Here is a 22,321-nt window from a genome sequence, read left to right as displayed (position 1 = left end):
ATATCACTGAAGGGATCTTTGCCAGTGACCCAAATCACTTTTATCCTGACTAAATGTGCCTTCACATTAGAAATGAAAATGTACATATTTAGGTTGAAGCGAAATTATAACTGAAGAAGAAAAGTCTAGTGGGTTCTTTGAGTGAAACAGATTAAGTTTCTTCTTTATTATCTGTGCAGTTTCAAATGGTAGACTTCGAGTCAAAGACCAGGTCTTGATAGGGGAATGATTGTTTATATTCGATTCCGCTGAAGCGTTTAACGTTCCTGGTACCAACGATAACTTTGTGACCCGTCTGTCTGGGGATGTTTTCTCAAAGCCCCTATTTTAAGTGTCACACAGTTTTATGTATTTCATTATGCCTTACGCTTCATTAAGCCTCTTTGTTGGTTTCCATGGCTGCCAGACCCATTTCTCCTTCAAACTTGCAGTCGATGTCTGTCACAGCGGCGAGATAGTGCTCCGCGAACGGATGAGGCCCGGCGACGATTGATTCATATGAGGCTGAGGTTTGATAGATGGCTGGAAATATAATTGCAGATGAGGCCCGAGATAAGACTGCGGGAGAGAGTCTGACTTTTGGCTGCTCTGCAGGAGGCGCCGCTTTATCATGGGCACTCGGATTAACTGATAGGAGAGAGCCTAGAAGATAAAAACCGTGCTTTACTGTCTGCTGTTATATATTGTGCTCTTGTGATCCTGTGTGCGTGCGTGTGAGCATAAATTGGGATAAAGTTTTAAACTTATTTTCCTCATGAATTCAAATCCACTGTTTCAACTCTCCCCTTCCCTTCTTAAGACGTTACAACAACTGACCTGATTTCTAATCCCCCCCCTCGGCCAACAAAATCGAAACCGCAAGTTACTATTAACAGCCGTCACCCTAAAATCTCCCGATTTTCATCTCATTATGTGAATCCTCCCTTACGAATCTGTAATCACCAAGGACTCCGGAAAATCTTGATTCATAAGAGCCATCTTTATTTGTCAGCAAAAACAACCAGCAAACGATATGAAAGAGAAGGTGATCCTAAGTGGAGGGGTGGTGGAGCAAAAGGGTCAGAATTAGAAAGATGCAATCGGTTAATCCAAAATTTATTTCAGCCTGTTTTCTTATTGTTTTCTTCTCTGAAAATTCACTGTATACATTTCAAAGTCGTGAGAGAAGGCGGGGAATAAATGTCTTGGAAATAATCAAAATTAACCCTAAATCAATTGAAAATAGTCAAAAACTTTCAAATAAGCAAGATATTAGTTTCATATGAACGTATGGTGTCCTTTATGTAGAAGTAATGACCTCTCAATGATTCAGCAAAATATTGCCAGTATTTGATGAGGGCTTTTTTGAAAACAGTTGTCACATAGGCTGAAATTTAAAATAGAATTCTTTAAAACAAATAGTGTTGTAATTCAGGAATGTCTTTTTTATGTTGAATTTGATTTGAAACATGAACCATGAGTTTGCAGACCCATGCAATAGTGTATGTCATACAATTGAAAGTGGTTAAGTGCAGTAACTCATATTACCACAAACATGATAAGCCAGTGCAAAATTAATGATGGCTTCAGGACATAGATTTAATTTTATTGCAGGCAAATGTATTTGAGTTTCAAATGAGCAACGTTTCCAGACTGATGTTTTAACTAACTTCAGCCAGAGAAACCGAGCTCTTTGTAGTTGGCATCGATATCGGCGATGATGGCAGCCATCACGTTCCTCAGGGCCTGTTGTCCGGCGGCGTCCATTCCCGTCTTCTCTTCCATGACCTTGACGAGGACCTCGGAGATTAGCTTGGAGAAAAAGACAAGCGTGATTGTGACATGGACATCCGAGGTTAAGGATCGTCTCCAGCGTGTGTCGAACTGACCTTGAAGTTATTGGTGGCAATTTTGTGCTTTTTGGCGTGGCTGTTGGCCAGCGGCTTGAGGATGGCAGAGTGATTGCCTTTGGCCTTCAGCAGCTCTCCGAGCTTCTGGAGCACGGTGCCACCGTGGGCGGAAACGGATGCATTTCCGGCAAGGTCAGCCTTGGCGATCCCGGCAAATTTGGGGAACAGGTCCTGAGTGGCAGGATGCTCTGTGAATAAACTGGAGGGGCACAAAAAGCACGCTGTTCACTGGCGGGGTATCCGGGGCTGTCGGTTGTTGTTGTTCAGGTCACAGCCTCTGATAAATACCAAACTGTGTGAAATACTGGACATCCAATCAACTTGTCCAGGTACACGACAAAAGATCAGCCAAATGGCTCGCATGCCAGATTAGTCTACTTTAATTATTTTACATCGTGCTTGGCGACTCGCTGAAGGGCAGCTGTCCTCTAGTGTTTGACCCATCAGAGGGCCAAGTCTGGCAGCTGGTCTTCACATTTATTAGAAGAGTCAATTATTACAAGAAGAACAACGGAAGACTCGTGGACGGCCGATATGAGTGACATTATAAAATAATATTTATAATAAAACGTATAATCCGTTACAATCCGTAATGGCCAATGTCCAAAACAAAGGACCCAAGGGGTTTTGACCTACATCTTATTTCAATGTCTTTGACACAATATATTTTAACACAGAAACAAAATCAAGCGGCGGAGGGGACAAACAAAAACATGTTATTGGAAGTGTCCTTAATAGCACTGGCGGAAAGTGAGGAAGTCTTATCTTGCCGGCGTCACTGACCGGGTCAGAACCAGACCTCCGTGGGTGTTGTAGTCAGCCTCCACCGGACCCCAAAACTTCAGAACCATGTCAAAGTCAGCCATGACTGGAAAAGATGGAGAGAAAAAGAAATCGTGACGAACTCTTAAACTTCAGAAAGGACTTATGAGTATTATCGCATTGTTCCAACATTGCGTCTTGAACATCAGCCAAGAGCCTCTTCATCTAAGGTCAGGCTCTTCACCTCTGGCGCCCTCACCCAGTCACTGTCTGGTGTGAGCTGGGTCAAATCGCACATTCCATTTTGGTACAATCGATGCTATGAGTTAGAATTTGTATTTTTTCAAAAAACAGCTTGTCTGCATTACCCCGACTGATTTCTAACCCACATTGCGTCCTTTTTTCTTCCCCCTTTTAGTGTTTGAACAGTACTGTAGGACAATGATGGAAAAAAAACATCGTATTAATATTCCCTTTGACAATGTTTTCATTAGTTATTCCCCTCCTCACCACATTTTCTTCTGTCGGGGGTTAAAGAACTCAATGAAAAGATTTGATCTTCAAATATGCCTTCATACAAAATTTGGCTAGTTATTAGAAAGAAAGAGATAAATAAAACACTTGAGGGGGGTAAAAAAAACTTTCTTTCAACTTACTGACTTTAAGGAAATGTTGCTTTTTATGCAGCTCCTTTTAAAATAATTTAACCTGTTTGTATTTCCGAAGCCAACGCAAATATTACAAATGATGAAACCACGAAAGAGTCAATACCTACCTGAGAAGATGTTAAGTATCCCTGTGTGATTAATACAATATTTCTGTCTGCGTTTTGTCCCCCCCTCGCTCCACTGACCTTTTATACCCCCTCATCCTGTCCAGTTATTCCAGCCCTCCCATCCCTTGACAGGACTCAGGCTAGTATCTTAAAATGGTCACGACACCACGGACTTCTGGTTCATTGCGAATGTCTCAGATACGTCCGAGAGTCGCACTTTAGTTTTGAATCATCTGAGGCTTTGGATGCTCTGCTGGATCCCAAGGGACTGAACAAAGAGCGTTCCTCTTTTCAGGGATAAAGACATGCCAACAAAGGAAATTATATTCATGTACGTGTTTGTGTGTACGGTCACTTTATGCACTCTTGCCTGTGATGTCATTTTGCATCACATTTATAGTACATATATTCTTTATTTGATATTGTTTGACATTTTTAAATGAAAATTATTTTAGCTATAAAACTAAATATAATTGCATTAATTTCTACTTCTGTTTATAGTTCACATACATTAGTTTGCTTAAATAAATGCACTCACAAATAGCAAAACTTGTTTTTGGAAAGCAAAACTTAAAGTAAATGTTTTATCCCACACAGACTGTGAAGCCCTTATGTAAACTGTGTTTTCATTTTAAACAATTATACATACTTATTCCCCGTGGTTATAAGTTAGGTACGCACACACTGGCACATGCCCATACACATACATGCAAGGTCTTTCTGAGTATTTTTGTTTCCAGCGTACCAGATCCTGGGGGTTCAGCTTTATCAAGCAAAAATGCAAAATATCATTATTTCCGGTGCCATCTGGGCTAATTCTGCTGTAATGTCTTTACATTATAAAGAGTTATAGGACCATAAAGCAAAAGTAGTGTCGGATTTTAATGGCTAAACTGTCGACTTTACAAAACCGTCTTTTAATGTATAATGTCCCGGCAACATTAAACTGGATACTAATTTCACACGGAAATTTATATTACATTTTATTAACACCAAGACCAAATTGCTCGATAAATATGTCAAAGAAAATGTTCAACCAAAAAATGTTAAACCTTTTTTAGTGAGAAATGTCTGGACATTGAATATTGGGAAACACACAAACATGAAATATTCAGAAGTTATTACCCACTGATTAATTCAAACCCAGGCTACACATGGTGTTGTGCTGACCTGATCGGCCAGCCGTGACCCAGACGTCAGGGAGACAAGCTGGTCGTGGGCTGGCCGTCAAGGGGTTCAACCCTCCCTGGGCTGGTGAACAGAAAATGTTTGCAGTTGGAGAGGAGGAACATTTTCAATAACCTCACATGCTCCATGGGTAGAGTGTGATTAACACAAGGATGGTGATGATCCATTGCAGGATCCCCCAAAAACCTACTTAATCTTCCTGACATCAGCTGACTTCATTAAATTCTTCATTCACTGTCTTTTTTTAAACGTTTTTTTAAACGTTTTTTTAAACGCTTTTATCACAATCTTTTTTTTTAATAAGTCAGTGATACCATCCTTTAATTTTAGTCAAATGATAAACTGGGGAACGTTATCACATTGGGTAAAAGGTAAGCCCCGCCCCCTCTTGTCGTTGACTGGTCTGGAGAAGGGCTCCACAACCGCTCCGTCCAATAGGCTCTTCGTTGTTTACCATGTGGTTTCACATCCGGAAACAGTACATGCCGGGCGATACTTGTCTAAATAAATACTTCCAAGTTGCTACAATACTTGTGTTCACTTCTCCAGAGCCTTGGGGTTTTATTTGCACTGTCGTCGAACATTATGCAGGTTTTGAAAAGCGTCAGACACTTGACTACTAGTACAATGAAGCTAGCAGGTAACTAAACCGTTACTTATTGTGTGTGTGTACACTTCTTGTTGAATTTAGTTAGCAGGTTAGCCCAAGGACATCTGGGCCAGCCTGGAATCGAACCACCAGTTCCCCTGATTGCAGGGTCATGTGTGTGTGTGTGTGTGTGTGTGTGTGTGTGTGTGTGTGTGTGTGTGTGTGAGAGAGAGAGAGAGAGAGAGAGTGAGAGTATGTATGAGAGTGTCAATAAGTCTTAATTTAAGTCGTTTGAATGAGCTGTTATTTTTGACTATGTTATGAGACTGCAATGATACTTTCTTTTGCAGACCCACACACACCTTCAGCTGCATGTACTAAAAACAGCAGCCGTCAAATAATATCAGTAAAGATATTAATCTACCCTGAACAAGTGTGATGCACATATTGGGGAAAACTGCCCTTCCATCCTCTCAGCTTTCCTCCTCTTTCTTGCTTAAGGGTGGGTTTTGTTACATGAAGAGACAAACAAAAGTCAGGTACTTCTGAAGCAATCCTTTCTGTACCAGAGGCTTTTTACCACCATTTAAATGAAAAATATAGCATCATATATGTACAGAATCACCTATCAATGGCCTCTTTTTTACAGTAGTTAGACTTTTATAAATAATTTCCTCCCTTCCACTAATTAATTCTGAGTTTTCAGGTACTGTCTTTTTCCTTTATATTTTCCTAACTTAAATTCCTGTTTTCTAAATTGCCTCTCAAGAAGAAGTCGGTCATCATAGTTTGTGATCGTTACATCGAACCAGACAGTATTTTTGTCCCAGTTTCAGAGCTCAGCGTTCCCGTCCCTTGGGGGGAGATCCGAGGTAAAGTGTGGGGTCCTGATCACGGTCACCCGGTCCTTTGCCTGCACGGCTGGGCCGACAACTGCGGTTCATTCAACACGCTGATTCCTCTCCTTCCAAAAGGTAAGCCATGCTTCCAGACAGCTTCCAGACCTTCACAGATTCACATTAAACATATAGAATTGACTTACACCCTGCCTCCGTCAACCTGCCAGAAATACATAAACGATGAGATAAAGATTTGCAGCTCAAAACGTTCATTGTTCTGTGAGCCTGAGAGAGGTGATGCACCAAACCAAACACATTTGTTTTAATTTGCAAATTCGATCACACCCTGCTGTCACAGGACGTGCCAACTCACAAAGGTGTGTGTCTTATAAAGTGTGTGACTGGTTTTTTTTTGACAGGCGTTTTTTTTTTAACTCTTTTCCATTGGCTGGTAAATAGCTCTCTTGTCATCAGCGTGCTTTGAAACGCTCCAGCTGAAACTTGGCAGTGCATGGATACATATCAGATATCATCTAGTGTCACAGATGATAAAACACAGTTAATTGTCATAGATCCCCTTTGTCCGCGTCCAGAAACAGATCAATGTGGAGTCAAATCAGATTTTATTTATATAGCAACAAATCACAATCAGTTGTCTCATGACACTTTATCTGTTGAGCAAGTCTGGATCACACTCTTCAAAATGATTTACGGACACCTAACGTACCCCCTTGAGCATGCACTTGGCGATGGCGGTGAGGAAACACTTCTCTTTTGATGGGGCAGAAACCTCAGACAGATCCTGACTTGATATTGGTGTTCCTCTATCTCAATTGGTTTGGGTAGAAAGAGAGGAAGAGAAGGAAGAGATAGAAAGCAAGAGTGTGATAGTGACAGAGGGCATTTGAGGGTTGGTGGAAGTTGCACAAATGATGTTTTACTATTAATAGTAATAATAATAGCGCCATTGGTTACATCTTGAATAGCTAAAATGATGCAGTAATAACTTTAATATCAAGCAAGGCCCCCTGGGAACCTGCGAAACAAGAGCCCGGGGATTCGGGAGAGGATGTGAGGTTGCTGTCATGCATTGGTGAAAAGGGATAGAAGTGCAGACAAGATAGGGAGCGTAGGGGGAAGAAATGACATGAGGACGAGACAAATCCGACTTCAAAGTAATTTATAATATATAAATAATTCAACAGATAATTTGGATTCATGTTGCGAGGGGACACTCAGATGATTTATTTGGATTGTTCTGACATGTGATTTCTCCTACCAAAGCAGATATGGGGGTACATATTTATATTGTGGTATCGCATTTTTTTTACCCCCGCTAAATCTGTTTTTATTCCAACTCTGGACACACGCAGATAAAAATCCCCCCACTCCACTTTATCAAGCGTAGACACTGCAATGGGATCCAGCTGTTAAGGGATGTTATTTTCGCCTTAAATATACATTGTTTGCTTGCTGCCGCAAGTACGTACACATTTTAATTGGCTGACTTGCAACATTTGTAAGTTCAAGTCAGGTAAGCATCCCCTGAGAAACTAGTGAGACTTCCTTTCTCTCTCTCTCTCTCTCCGTGCTCTCAGACTGTAGATATGTGGCCGTGGACCTGGTGGGTCACGGTTTATCATCGCATCGTCCCCCCGGAAGCTTGTATCACTTTCCCATGTATGTGGTAGACATCTGCAGGGTCATCAGTGGTATGTACTCTGTCGATCATCAGTTATCACTTTGATTATAATAGGTCGATTTCTTCAAACCGATCGTTTTTTATGTTACTCAATAACACTATTAGATACATTTATTTTTTTATGTTTTAGTTTGTTTGACACACAATTACTGTGTTTTGTTTTATGTGGAATTGCTGGAAAGTCCACCTACTCGTTTCAGTTCATATTGTCCGGCTCTGCCCAACAATGGTCGATGTTCTATTTCAACTTAAAAAACAATCTGATATATTCCTTGATGAGAGTCTGAACCTGCCTGATGATGTGTGAAATTAACTCCGCAGCTCTCCAGTGGAGCAGATTCTCCATCATTGGCCACAGTATGGGTGAGTGCGGCCGCCCAGCCCCCGTCCCAGTAAATCCATATGTTTCTGCTGTATTTTATAACATATGTATTTATATATATATATATATACATACACACACACTTGTGCGTGTGTCTAAATCTGCCCATCCTTCTCTTTCAGGCGGTAACATCGCTGGAATGGTGTGTTGGAGGGGAGTGTCTGACACCTTTTTGGCCCTTTTACTCAGAACCTAAAGATTCACATTGGGGTGACGTCCCTCTCTGATCTTCCCGGTGTGTTTCACAGCTCAGCTCTCTGTATCCAGAGAAGGTGGAGGCCGTCGTGCTGCTGGACTCCTATGGATTCTTACCCACAGATCCAGTATGTTAATTCGCATTGTCAGTGTTGATAAAAAGGTACTTTCATCGATGCTGTGCTGCATCTGAAGCAGCCAATCAGATAAAGAGAAATCGATCTGGAGATACATTTCCAGCATCCTGCTTTAGAACTTATTTCGCCTCAGCTGGTGACAGCAGTGGCCAGGCTTGTGCTTTGCCCGTTGGTCTAACCCATTTTTCTGAGGATGATTTCTCAAAGCGCCCTGGGGGGAATTTCCGCAAACCGCTGGCTTTCGAAGTAAAAATGAGCTTATTACATTTTCGAGCTTAAAAAAGGTCAGGGCCGGTGTAACCTTGCGCCCACTTCATTTTCACAAACCAGATACTTTTGAGACACCCGGAGGGGGATCGCACTGCATCTGGCCTAGATATCCACTTTAGCGGGAGGATGAACTGGTTATTACTTGGTAGTGAAGGGTAAAGGTGGAGGTCCTTGGGAAATATGTTACTGAAAAAACTTATGCACCAAGTCTGACAGAATTTTACCCAACTGCGCAATATAAGAATATTATATGAATATGAATATTTAAATATCAAAAATTCATTGCGACCCGATAATCTTTATTGCCTTCAGTTAATGTTAGGGGACAAAGATGCAAAACTTAAGTGATTGAAAATGTGTAGTTCTTAGTTTCATTTCTTAATCTGGAAGTTAGCAAACAACTGACGGGCCCCCAATTGTGAGCACAATTACACAGGGGATTTCGACGAGACTCAAGCGCTAATTTAGTCGCCCGGTTCTGAGTCCAGAGCCAAGTCTCCAACCGCGGCTCGTCTCACGGTACTTAGCCGAGCAGGAAGCCTTTATTGACATGGCAGCAGATGCTACGCTGAGTGGATTCATTTGCATGCACCTCATTAAAGCAGCACAGGAGCAGCGTTCTGATCTTACTCCTCGACAAAGCGGTTTAACAGCTGCTTCAGGACCCATAATCTCCCAGTTTATCAAAGGGACAGAAAACGAAGAATCCAGAATCCAATTGAGAGAAGTCGCACTCTGTGTGGGTGAACTACTGTCACTTAGCAACACCCCTTTTAATGTTCCTTATTATCTGGCGACTCAGAGAATTAGCATAAATTAGACGGAGCCAATGTAAAAATTGCTGCAGTCAATTGTTCTAAGTGGGGGTGATGTCAGACAGTAATCTTTCAAGTTAAGATGCCGCTTGCTTATTGACGCTCTTTGCCAAAAAAAGAGGAGGATGATAATTAGAAGAGAGCGAGTCCTGTCCGTAAAGCGATGAGGTGATAGCCCGCCTCGCCTTTCTCAAAAGAAGGCCGGTGGATGAGGGTCGGACAGGGAGCGTCGCCGAACTGCGGCGTTTGTGGATGACATTGTGCTGAGAAATAGGGACAGGTGGAGGAGAATCTCGAGAGGTGGAGGTATGAACTGGAAAAGAGAGCGATGAAGGTTAGCTACGGCACATGGTGTGTGTGTGAATGAGGTGCACGTGAAACGGCAAAGGCTACAGGGAGTGGAGATGAAGAAGGTGTAGGTTTATAAGTTGTGTGGAGAAGAGGTGAAGAAATAGGTGGACAAAAGAATTAGATGTGTTAAAAAGAGCACCAGCAAGAAAGACAAGAAAGGTGTTGAAGACAGAGGTGAGAGCACTGAGGAAGCAGAGCCGGAGGCAGCAGAGATGAAGATGCTGAAGTTGTCAATGGGAGAGAGGACGATGAAGAGTATCAGGAAGGAGTCCATCAGAAGGACCGCACTTGTTAGATGTTCTGGATATAAAGTCAGACTGAGATGGTTCGGAAATGGATAGAGAAGGGAGGGTGAAGATCTGGAGCTGGAGAAGTTCTAGAGGAAGACATGAGAGGAGATTTGTGGATGGATGGGAAAGAGGATGTGAAGTTGGTTGGTGTGAGAAACGAGTATGCAGAGGAGAGGGTGAAGATGGAGGCAGATGATTGGCTGTGGCAGCTCAAAGTAGAAGAATACTGAGAACTTATGAACATGAGAACTTATGCTGAACATACAGTTTCATTAGTTACACAGTTTTAAAGTATGTTTTGTTCACTCACTTCCATAGTGGTTGCCATAGCAATTTCATTTGAAGTCGGTTTCGTCTGCCGGTATGAAGCCCTGACCGCTGCCTCAAGACAGAGTCAGGGGAATCCGGCGTGCTTACCTTTTTGTCTGGGATTGAGAACTGAATTGCTCTTTTGTTTTGTTTTTTTTTGTTTTTTCAGAAAGAAGTCCCCGACATCACAAGGCAGGGGATCGATGGGCTGTTGCAGATTGAGAAGAAGTCGCAGGAGAAGGCGGAGAGAGTCTACACCTACGAGAAAGCGTCCGAGAGGTACCGCGCCCTCCTCCTCGCCCACCGAACTATGACGGGGCGTAGCAACACTTCAACAGTGGTTTTCTTGCAGGTTATTGGAGGCGAACCCGTCTCTGTCCAAAGAGTCCGTGCATGTGCTCTTAGAGCGCGGCCTCATCCAAGTAGACGGAGGTACATCATCACTACCTCTCATATAATTACTTGAGCTCCAATTTTTCCCTTCTCATATAACCCTCATGTGCCCTTTTCCTCTAGGCGTCATCTTCTCCCGAGACATTCGTATTAACTTGGTAGGTTCCCTTGTGAAATCACCCCAGGCTGACATCTGCGGCCCTTTCAAGTCACTTGTGTTTCCCTCCCTCGCCTTCAGAAAAACATTGTTCGTATTACTTTGGAGCAGAGCCTGGAGTTCTTGTCAAGGATACAAGCCTCGTTCCTTCTCGTCCTGTAAGACATTCATCACTGTACAGATTTATATTTATATTTATGCTATCTCAATATGGGAACAGTCAAACTATATGTGTCATTTTTCTTTTTCTCCCTCCAGAGCAGATGAAGGCTTTGAGAAAATGTTTGCCGAGTCAGACCAAAAGAAATTCACGGCAACCATCATGCAAGCCTTCAGGGACAGAAATGTGAGAGTATTCTAATGCTTACGCCTAACAATTTTCAGGGTTGCAGACTAAAAAGTGAAAGTCAGAGGGAAAGTGTAGGAGCTTTACTGGTGTCTTACTGGAGTTGCAGTGCGCTCCCATCATCTTGGTCACTAAGTATAAGGTGGTAATCAGAGCACTTTTAGATCAGTCTTTTCCTAGTCTTGGGCTTGTGACAATATTGATATTATCACAAGTCTTTCAGTCTTTTTCAGTAATGTAACACAATCAAGAACCAATGGATGAGTGCTAAGAAAAGCGAGTAAAGGAATCCTGGTTGACAAAAATCAGCAAAGTGGTGTAGCGGGCATAGACAGTATTTCTTAGTGGTATGGATGAACGGTAACAGCAAAGGGAGTCTCGGTCAGTATAGACTGTCCAGAAAGAGAAGAGGAAGGTGGAGCTGTGGGCAGAACAGCCCAGTATGGGTGATTTTGCCACTCTGACATATCGCGACCGAGTAGAGAAGGAAAAGTGATTGACTGAAATAGCAGAGGCTCTGCAAATACCCGCTGAAAACATTGCATGGTGGGGAAAAAAATTGCTGAAAGAATAAAGTTGTCGTTTTGTAAATAGTGATCCTGTAAGATTGACAGTCTTTGTAAAATCTCAGACTTAAAACTCTAAATGCTAGTCTTTAGATGTGAGCGGGTGTGAGATGATAGCTTTCCATGAGTGTTTTCCAAATCTCTTCAGTCTCCTAATGTATGGGTAGCTTTAGTTGGCGAGTCAGTGCGGACATGCGAAGGTACTGAAATGACAGGCAGCCGCTCATGTGTAGAGCTGGCGCACGGGCGTAAATCCCAGGCCTTGCATAAACACCGTGACCTGACGAGAAAGGTTGAGGTGGATGTGCTATTATCGCCATGTAGGGTCTCTTTAGTGTTAATCACCATTGGAAACAGGCGTCTGAGATTGTTGACTGTCTCACCTTGCGCCTCCGGTTTCCTGTCCTCCAGCACCAGGTGGTGACGGTGCCCGGCAGTCATCACGTCCACCTGAACAATCCCGAAGTCGTGGCTCCATTGGTGTCCGAGTTCCTGCAGGACAAAGTGCTCGTGGTGCCCGTCAGTCAGGAAGATGAACCGAGCCCCAAGTTATAGGCAGGAGAGCATTACCTTGTTGCAGTTTATAACGTTTCAAAATTTTGAAATGAGACAACCTCAGTTAACCTCAGTTTGGATATGTAGCCAACGACTCGCTGTCTCTTCCACTGTTTCGATTCTTCTTTTACATGGAGGGAAGAAAAAAGCTTATATGCAGTTAAAAAGAAAATCAACTACTCGTCTTCATGGCGACCCAGCTGCTCCCGCACTCAGTTTGGGTTGTTGTTATGAACTGTTTGTTTTTTTTAACATTTTGCCTAAATCAAATCCTTATCCAACATATGGGTAAGCTTTTTGTGTTTTCTGAAAAATTTGAAACAATGACATTGATGATTATTGTAATAAGGCACGGATATACATCTGGATACACACATTTCCCATATATTTGCATTAATAGTGTGCACACCACATGTTCTGCCGTGTCCAAATATGCAACAGCACATCTGGTTTTCACCGTGTGCCGGTCACCAATGCGAAACCTCCAGGGTTTGCTCCTTTAAGTGCTTTTGACTAAAGGTGAGGAGGAGTTGAAGTGACTTGTATATGATTCAGGTGGAACATCTCTCATGATTTAATGCATTATCTCTCATATCACAGTCAGTGTGAGTGTTTTTGTGTGTATGTGTGTGTCAAGTTTCACACTCCAGGTACAAGGTACTATTTGAATGATCTTGGGCTGTTGTATTGAAGACACTAACTCCAATGTACTAATAAGAATGTTTAGATACATTCACATACACACACACAACTTCAGCTGCCCTTCATCTCACGTACTGCATTACTTGACAGCTGCATCTTCTAATAATAACACATGAAATACAGGTGATAATCTATTTTAATAATCTTGCTTTAGACATCAACACTGCTTTATTGTCTACATATATCATCAGTTAACCTGCAGAAAATAATGGTGTGATAGGATTTGAGTGTGTTTGTGTGTGGGGATTATGCAGCCAATGCAGCAAACAACAGCAGGGAAGCAGTTATGAGTCTAATATATTGTGTAATGTTATTGTTATTAATACAGAGTGTTTTCGTTCTTTATGCCGAAATATTCCATTAACTCAGAATTTGACTCATTGGCTCTGAGACCTTTGGGGTGAAGGTGTTGTGACTTAAACATAAATGTGAATCCCTTTTAAAAAGTGTGGAACCAAACCGAAAATGTTGCTTCATATTTAGAAAAGGCTAGTTTTTTTTTAGACAATTGAGTGATGTGATCGTGGCTTTCTGAAAACACAGTGGCAACAGGGAAAAGTGTGGAATCCCGGCCACTCCCGCCACCGCTGCCAGATGGAATATACTTTAATAAAGCGTCAATGACATTTTCAAGTACACCCTTCATGTTTGAACAGAAAAGGGTCTACGAGGAGATAGAGCTGCTTTTTATATCAAGCTGAACTTGTCAAATGAGTCAGTATCCTGTGATAATCAGGTGTCGACTGCAGGTTTTTTGTGTCCTCCAAATGTAACACCTGGAATATAAGCTCCAGCAAGCATTTATTAAATGTGTAACAACAGAAAAGATGTGAATCAACAGACAAAGCAATCCAAGCTTCTATCCCCACACAACTAACAAAAGTGAAAAATGTGTAAACGTGTATTTTCATCCTAAAATCTTGCTCCAGTCTCATGGGTGAGGAGTCAAAGTTTTGGCATCCTGATGCCATCATTCCTCCGCCAACCGTACAAAAAAAACACAGGAAATAATATTTTCCATCAAAACTCCATAATTCTTTTGGCCGTCAAATTAGTCGTTTCATTGGATGCTTCAAACGAAACCTTTGTTTGGAACTAAACCAAGACAGTTCTTTGTATCGCTTGCAATCAATTACCGTTTTTTTCAAGAGTGGCCGCAATTAGAGAAAAAAATAGAATAGATAAGACGAGGAGGACATTAGATCATGTCTTTGAATAAACTGCCAAAATTTATTGTCAAAAATTCTTTTCAGTTGATTCCTGATTTAAGAATTAGATGACAGCACTTGCTTATTTTACATACATATCCAAAAATAAAAACATTTGAGAGATATTCCTTGAAAGGAATACTGCAGTTTGAAATGAAAGTTATGAAATCAGCTCGACCAAACGGTTTGGAGAAATTGGCTTGGAATGTTTAATGGCCAAGCCACTTCCTTGCATATGAGTTGACCAGTCTCTCCAGCTTTTCTACCTTTGAGACGGGAGACAGACCTGAGATGAAGATGTTGAGGTTCTCTTTGGGAATGACGCAGATAGAAAGGATAAGGAATGAACCCATCAGGGGGACAACACATGTTAGATGTTTTTGAGAGAAGGTCAGAGAAGCCAGACTGAGATGGTTTGGCCATGTACATAGTGGACATAGTGAGAGAGGATATGAAGTTAGTTGGTGTGAGCGAGGAGGATACAGAGAATAGGGTTAGATGGAGAAGGTTGATTTGCTGTGGTGAGCCCTAAAGGGAAAAGCTGTAAGGAAAAGAAGAAGATTTTAGACAGACCTGATTCTAAGCGTGAGTTTGGACTGGGAGTGATTCTGAAGGATTCTGATGATGGGAACTCACAGGTTTCAGGTTGGGCACCAGTAAGTCCAAGTAGCTGCTGAAAGACTCACCTCTTTACAATGACCTTGGGAAGAAAGAACATTTGCGACAGTTGATTATGTTAATCCAGACCCTTTTTGGGGTCCTAAAACCATCAGATAATTTATTAAAAGAAAGCAGAAGAGACCTGTCCACCTCAGCCAGGGACATTGCCAGCTGGTGTAAGAAAGCTCTGGGGGGGCGCAATGCAGATTTAATCTTTGGGGTCCCTGAGGAGGAGTTAGAATGCATCACCGGGGGGGACAAGGACGTCTGGGTGCTGCCACCAGTTACCCGGCTCTGATTAAATCAGACGATGAAGATTAGGACGGATGAAATATGAAGAGATTATAAAGCCGTAAGCCAAAGCTGCAATTGATTTGTTGATTTTTTTTTTTTTTTTTACGACTCTCCCGACTGTGGGTTATGTGGCCGGTGGACCTGGCACTTCATTAATTGTGATTACATCGAGCCCCCGAGGTCTTCTCCGCTTCGCCTGTGTATGCCGGAGAGTTGCTGACGGTGTGTGAGTTCAAATAGAGACGGAGTAACTTTTCACTGTGGGCGAACACGAACGTGGCTTCCAGTGTGAGAGTGGGGACTTTAATTTTACGAACAATAGATAGTGAATCTTCTTGATTAATGATCTGTGGATGTACTGTAACTCCCGCAGCGCTGCAGCTGAAGACATTCACCCACAGTGGACGCAGTACGTGATTGGAATGCAATGGCTCAATCCTGTATGCATTTCTTAAAAAAATAAAATAAAAACAAAAAACGGTGTAAGTCACCTTCTTCCGATGCAAAACTCCCCTGTCGATGGAGAAAGAGAGAAAGCATTAAAAGAAATTCTGATGGGCTGAAAAGATTATAACATGATATAATATAATATTAGTACTTTGTCCTTCGTCGTATATTGGTGCTCTTTTTCTTTTAACTTCCAAGAAAGATAATATTACCCATTTCTGCAGGGGAAAATAGTGTTATTGTTATTATTAACATTATATATTTCTATCATATACTTGAAAGTAATTTGATTTTCCCTTCTCTGTTCTATCTGTTCAAAAGCATGGGATAAAATTCCAGAGATGAAGCGTTAGTACTAATAGGATGCTTCAATTTGAAAGTAAGGAAAGAGAGTTTGCACTCACGAGAAGGTGCTCGAGTAACGCTAAAATATTGCAGTTATCTCACCCCGGGGGGTCAAAATGATCACAGGAACGGTGAGCAAAAATCCCAGAACACAAAGTGAATGACCTGCAGAGATTTGGGACCAAAGTAACAAAGGGTACCATCGGTAACAAACTACGTCGCCAGGGACGCAAATCCTGCAGTGCCAAATGTGTCCCTCTGCTTAAGCCAGTACAAGTTCGGGCCCGTCTGAAGTTTGCTAGAGAGCATTTGGATGATCTAGAAGAGGATTGTGAGAATGTCCTATGGTCAGATGAAACCAAAATAGAACTTTTTGGAAAAACACAACTTGTCGTGTTTGGAGGAGAAAGAAGTTGAATCCAAATAACACCAACCCTATTGTGAAGCATGGGGGTGGAAACATCATGCTTTGGGGCTGTTTTTCTGCAAAGGCACCAGGACGACTGATTCGTGTAAAGAGTCATGTATTGTGAGATTTTGAGTGAAAACCTCCTTCCATCAGCGAGGGCATTGAAGATGAATCGTGGTTGGGTCTTTCAGTATGACAATGATCCCAAACACACCGCCGAGGCAACGAATCTCAATTCCATTGAAAAGCTTTGGAGGGAGTTTAAAGTCCATGTTGCCCAGCGACAGCCCCAAAACATCACTGCTCTAGGGGAGATCTGGATGGAGGAATGGGCAAAAATACCAGCAACAGTGTGTGAAACCCTTGTGAAGACTTACAGAAAATGTTTGCCTCTGTTATTGCTAACAAAGGCTGTGTAACAAAGTACTGAGATGAACTTTTGTTATTGATCGAATGCTTATTATCCACCAAAATTTGCAAAGAAATTCTTCAAAAATTAAACAATGTGATTTTCTGGATTTTTTTTTCTCATTCTGTCTCATAGTGGAAGTGTACCTATGATGAAAATTACAGGTCTCTCTCATCTTTTTAAGTGAGAGAACTTGCACAATTGATGACTGACTAAATACTTTTTTCCCAACTGTATGTCTGGAAACGACAAAGTAATCAGATAAAGCATTGAACTGGGTTGGCGTAGAAATCGGGCTGGATTTTTCACACAGTGCAGTCAATATGTTTTTGTTTTTCAAAGAAACCTTTGACAGAAAATGTTAAAAAATTCTCACAAAAAATTCTCTCCGCAGCACCAGTTTTGAAGGAGGGAGACTTTGCGACGGCATATATAATAGATACATTTATCGCCACCTCCAGACTTCTCACCTTTAGGTTTCTGCTTCCTCAAACGGAGGCGACCATCATTTCCACTTCAACCGTCCCAAGCTCTTTGCGGCGTCTGTACACGAGACCCCATGCGCTCTGACGATGAGCCAATCAAACGCAGACAATTCTACGCACTAAGTCACATTTTCTACCAGACTTACTACACATTGTTCTGTGCTATCAAAAGTAAACATGTCATGTTTAGATGAACAATGGCTGTGAGACCCTCCTAAGTTGCCTGCATTATGATCTAAGTATTATTCCTGTTGGAAACATAGATACAGTATGAATGGATTTTAGAAAATGCGGAGAAGCAGTGAGTGGTAGAAGCTGCCAGAAACTCTCTCCAACTCACCCACACAGCCGCCTGTGAGACGATCCATCAAGCTGTCAGTCCAAATGCGGTTTGTTGTCGCTTGCTATTTATTTTTTTGTGTCAAGTGATTTTGTCGCCAACCCTCTCCACAACCTGAGTGTTGCCTTTGTTTACAGTAAACAAGACAGATGTGTATTTGACGGGGGCTGTTAGCGTGGCTCCATTCACTCTTCACGCTTGGTTCTCTGCAAGATGAACAACACATGGAATTTGTTATTGTTAGTTACTTCATGTGTTTGTTTATTAAAACACGTTAAGCTGTTTTGATAAATAAATTCATGAATTGAATTCAACATGTCAATATCCCCGTTGTTGCTCTGATACAGGATGATGTTACCCTACCTCTCCTTACCTTATCTAGGAATATTGAAAGCGTTTTAAACTATTAAGATAAACTTGATATCACAGAGGGCACTTCTGCGTCACCGAAAGACCTCTGATACTAGCAACAACTCCTTTATCCTAGCAGGCCAGATTTGTCTCTGCTGGCTGCTGCTGTGATCTATGTACATAAATGTTCTTATTTCCATCCAAACACTACTCTCCACTCCAGGTTTCCCTGGCTGGGCTGGTCGAGACCACGTCCGCTGTCACGTCGTGAACTTGGGAGTGTGCGATTTATTTGTCGACATCATTATTTTGATTGAGTGTGAAACTTTGCACTTTAGAAGCCACTAATCACCCACGTCTCCTCCTCCACGCTCCCGGGAAGGGAATGGAGGAGACAGGCGCGGCTGGCTGTAAAGGAAGTGACAGGAAGCCTAATATCTGCACAAAAAAGCCAAATAAAATACGACAAAAAAAACTATTTATAACGTGGCAAAGAGTATTAAATCATTTTTGTGTCCATTTGTATTTCTATTTATTCTTACAGAGTATTTTCTTTACACAGCATACACACACCCACACATATACATTGTATCTTGCAAAGAAGTGAAAAGACACATTCAGGTTAGGGTTTATTACTGATAAATGTCATGGAGGTAAATCCGACTTGTCTAATGTGTTGAAGGCATTTCAGCTTTAAGCCGAGACCGCCTCATTCTGACTACCCGTGGTGTGTTTCGGGTGTTAGAGCCAGAGAGTTTTTTGAAAAGGGAGTTGAAAAACTACATTTAGTGTTTATCAGTGAATCTATATTACAAGGCAGTATTCTTGGGAGGATGTGCATTTTTGCAGATAAAAATGAGGAGAGTAACTTGGATTTTATTCCCCCCATTTCATCATTTTATGATGAAAAAGATAGTCGCAAGAAAACACTTGCAACCATAGTAGAAAGCAGTCACGTGATCACAGTGGTCACATGACCACATTGAACAGTTGTCCTTTCAGAGATTTGAGAAAAACCCAGCATCGGGATCCGATTTTGCTCATGGATGTGACACCGGCTTTATGTCATTTGGTTGTGTCGACGTGTAAAATGTATTGTTTGCACTGTCTCATGTTCAACAAATATTTGATTCAATGTAATTATCATACAAACGCAGTGCTGTGTGTGTGTGTTTGTGTGTATTATCCTTCTCTGTTGGTGCCAACACTGATGACATTTCATTGATATCTACATGCTACTCTTGTGCACATACTGCCATATTATATCAGCTGATGGATCAATTATTTATTGCATTTTGACTTTTCAGACCTATATGACTGTCTGGATTACAAATGGCTCATTTGTTGACACGTTATCTTTGGATATTAGTCCAGTTAAAATATTTTGTAAAGTAGGAGATGTTTACTTTGTTACGGTTTAGCTGTGGCTTGAAGGGAAATGTGGTTGTTTTTAGTGTTTTAGGTTGAGATTAGACATGTTTTTTTTCTTCCCTAGGCTCCATTCAGTCTGTTTCACCAGCAGGTGTTACTGGCAGGTTACAGTTTGATCCTCGCTGATGGAAAGTGAGGTCCTTATCCCTCACAATATTTCCAAGTGAGACATTAGATCGCTCCGGTTTAACTTGTGAAAATCAGAGCTGTTCAAGAACAGTGGATTAAAAACCACCAACACAAAATTGCAGATTAAGCAAATTGTAAACTCCTGGCTGTATTTCGTGAGGCGTTTAAGTACATATAGCGTTTCACAGTGCAGAGCCCCGAACTGTGACCGCAGAGCCAATAATTTCACTCTTTGACTTTAATCGCCACATATAAAAAAAGGAAACGTAGAAATATTGCTGCGGTAACGTTGCCTTAATGCTGCACCCGTGTCACTGCTTTTTAGCTCTCACTCTCGCTATTCTATCTTTTTGTGCGGAAGGAGAGGTTCAAATACACAGATGTAAATATAGCTGGTGGAAGACACAAGTTTGCACCTTTGATGAGGGGAAGTGAGAGGCGTTAATATGAAATCTCATAGCGTCCTGTGTGCGATTGAATAATGAATAATGCAAAAAAGAAAAAAAAAAGACTAAAAACAGACAATTAGATGTATCATAGCTGTCAGAAACCATTTACTTTATTGTTTTAGGTCGTAGGCGTGTCGGTGGTGTTGGTTGAAGAAGGTGTAGTTTTTCTATCTCTGGTTCTCCTCTAGAGGAGAAGAAATGCAACTTATTTTGCATGATTTTCTGTAAATTGGGTTTCTCTCCGTCAGGCTTTACGTTCCCACGTGAACCAACAGCTTGCTGCTTCAAGCCACCTTTGATCTCTTTACCCGCCGCTGCGTCCGTCTCCTCATCGGTTTGAACGAAAAAACGTGTTTCACTGGGTTTGGGACAAACATATAGAGAAACTGTCTGAACCTCTGACTGATGAGTTTTCCAAGACATGATAAAGGCCAGGGCTGTCAGGGAACAGGGGAGCTTGGCGGGGGGGAGTGGTTCTTCGGAGAAGTATTCCTTAAAAAGATTGACACTTTAAGCTCATTCAACCATTCATTATTGATACCGTGTATCCTCCGTGCGGGGTGGCGGTAGCCGATCGTAGCTGTCATTGGGTGATAGGCGGGGTTCACCTTGGATCGATCACGGGGCCACTTTTAGAGAGAAACAACCATTCACTCTCTCATTCACAGGTCGTAAAGAGACACGGTCATTCGCTCTCATTCACACGTCCGGGTTTATAATGGGACTCCACACAGGATGGCGCCCTATCGGAATCGAACGGGAAACCTTCCGCCTTGCACCTTTAAGCTGATGAACCCAAGATATATTTGCAGTAAGATCCTTGAGACATTATTACTGCGCATGTGGATCTGAAAAAGAAATCATTTCTGACCTCCTGAACCTCTTCAAAACCTCCGGCTGTGTTCATCCGTGCTTGTATGAGTCATGGCGATCACATTTTTCTCTTTTTTGGTCATTTCCATACTTAATTATTGCCATTTTAGGCACAGTAATTGTATCTATAACAGTATTTTTATAGATCCAGTGAGCACAAACTGAGGGATTCTTAAACCTGGAACAACTAAGGGTGAAAGCTGTTTTTTTCGATGTCATTTTCCAGCGTTGCTCGGTGGAAAACTATTGAAAAGAATTATTTATTCAAGGTGGAAACAAAAAGTGACGGGGAAATTTCGATCGAGAAAAACAGTCAAAATCAATCACAGGGATTAATGGGAATTTGAAATTTCCATTATTTCACATGACAAGGTGCTTCTCATAAAAAGTCCAGTTATGTTGCGTTTCTCTTTTTTTATAAATAAAACATGATGATAAGCTACTACTTTCAAGAGCAAAGAAAAAATAATGAGATACAAAGTAGCGGAATCAAAAAATATGTAAATGATGATATAGAAGATTCATGCAGTTCTGTTGTCAAGCAACACAAATTCTAATGCAGGATATCAGGACTCGTCACGTCGAGGTGAACTCCGTAATCCGGCTGCTTTTTCCACGAGCAACGAGCTAAAAATGGCAGTCATTAAAATGATGACATCCTCTCACAACTTTTCATTATGTAGGCCAGCTTCCCCGCACTCGGCTTTTCGAAGGAAAGAGGAGGAGAGAAAAGGCAGTGACTCCTTAAAACAATGCAGCTGATGAGACATGTGGAAGGTGCTGCTCACAAAAAAAAAAAAAATGTTTCCCTGCCTCTCTCAATGTCACACAAAGTGCGTGATGGCCCCGGTGTTAAATGGAGTGGAATTGATTTTTACGCCAAAAGCGGTAACGGTGCAAGCATCCAGAGACATCTGAAGGGCTCGCACCCCTCGACTCCCACTCCCCCAACCCCCACCCCCCCCCAAAAAAAGAAGAGATTATAGTTATATAAGTTTCCCTCCCACTCCCTCCATCCTCTCTGCCATCAGCAGGGGTGTTGTCATAGCAACCCCCACCCTCCTTTGAACGTCAGAGCCAAGAGCTGGACGATGAAGCCGCATGCAGCTCCCGTCTCCTGTGTCTCTCAGAGAGCACCTGTGATTTCAACCGCGCTGACATACAACCGTGAGAGCTGCAGCGCCGCGCCGGATCAGGACATGATCGAACGATCCCTTTGACTCCTGCGTATCTCACACACACACACACTCTCCCACTCCCCTCCAGACGTACTGATCCG

At 42.0% G+C, this 22,321-nt stretch overlaps 2 protein-coding genes across 2 annotated transcripts; one reads left to right on the top strand and one right to left on the bottom strand.

The window, feature by feature from the left end:
• Positions 1 to 958: 958 nt before the first annotated feature.
• Positions 959 to 3,529, bottom strand: mb (myoglobin). The gene is made up of 4 exons (XM_086157021.1): positions 3,427 to 3,529; positions 2,673 to 2,757; positions 1,869 to 2,088; positions 959 to 1,791 (listed from the first exon to the last, which is right to left on the bottom strand). Exons 2-4 carry the CDS (start codon positions 2,753 to 2,755, stop codon positions 1,651 to 1,653), a joined length of 444 nt encoding a protein of 147 aa, XP_086013147.1. The 5' UTR covers positions 2,756 to 2,757; positions 3,427 to 3,529; the 3' UTR covers positions 959 to 1,650.
• A 1,571-nt stretch (positions 3,530 to 5,100) lies between these two features.
• On the top strand, positions 5,101 to 15,911 carry serhl (serine hydrolase like). The gene is made up of 12 exons (XM_086157020.1): positions 5,101 to 5,254; positions 6,034 to 6,177; positions 7,641 to 7,754; positions 8,066 to 8,107; positions 8,249 to 8,268; positions 8,375 to 8,449; positions 10,663 to 10,772; positions 10,846 to 10,925; positions 11,010 to 11,044; positions 11,125 to 11,201; positions 11,302 to 11,389; positions 12,367 to 15,911. The coding sequence occupies exons 1-12, from the start codon at positions 5,200 to 5,202 to the stop codon at positions 12,508 to 12,510; spliced, it is 984 nt and encodes a 327-aa protein (XP_086013146.1). The 5' UTR covers positions 5,101 to 5,199; the 3' UTR covers positions 12,511 to 15,911.
• The last annotated feature ends 6,410 nt before the right edge of the window (positions 15,912 to 22,321 follow it).

Source organism: Fistularia commersonii, chromosome 12 (genome assembly GCF_037954325.1).
Source record: "Fistularia commersonii isolate RoL2024-O1a breed Wild chromosome 12, RoL_Fcom_v1.0, whole genome shotgun sequence".
Classification (NCBI taxonomy): domain Eukaryota; kingdom Metazoa; phylum Chordata; class Actinopteri; order Syngnathiformes; family Fistulariidae; genus Fistularia; species Fistularia commersonii.
This window is presented reverse-complemented; position numbering and strand designations above follow the sequence as displayed.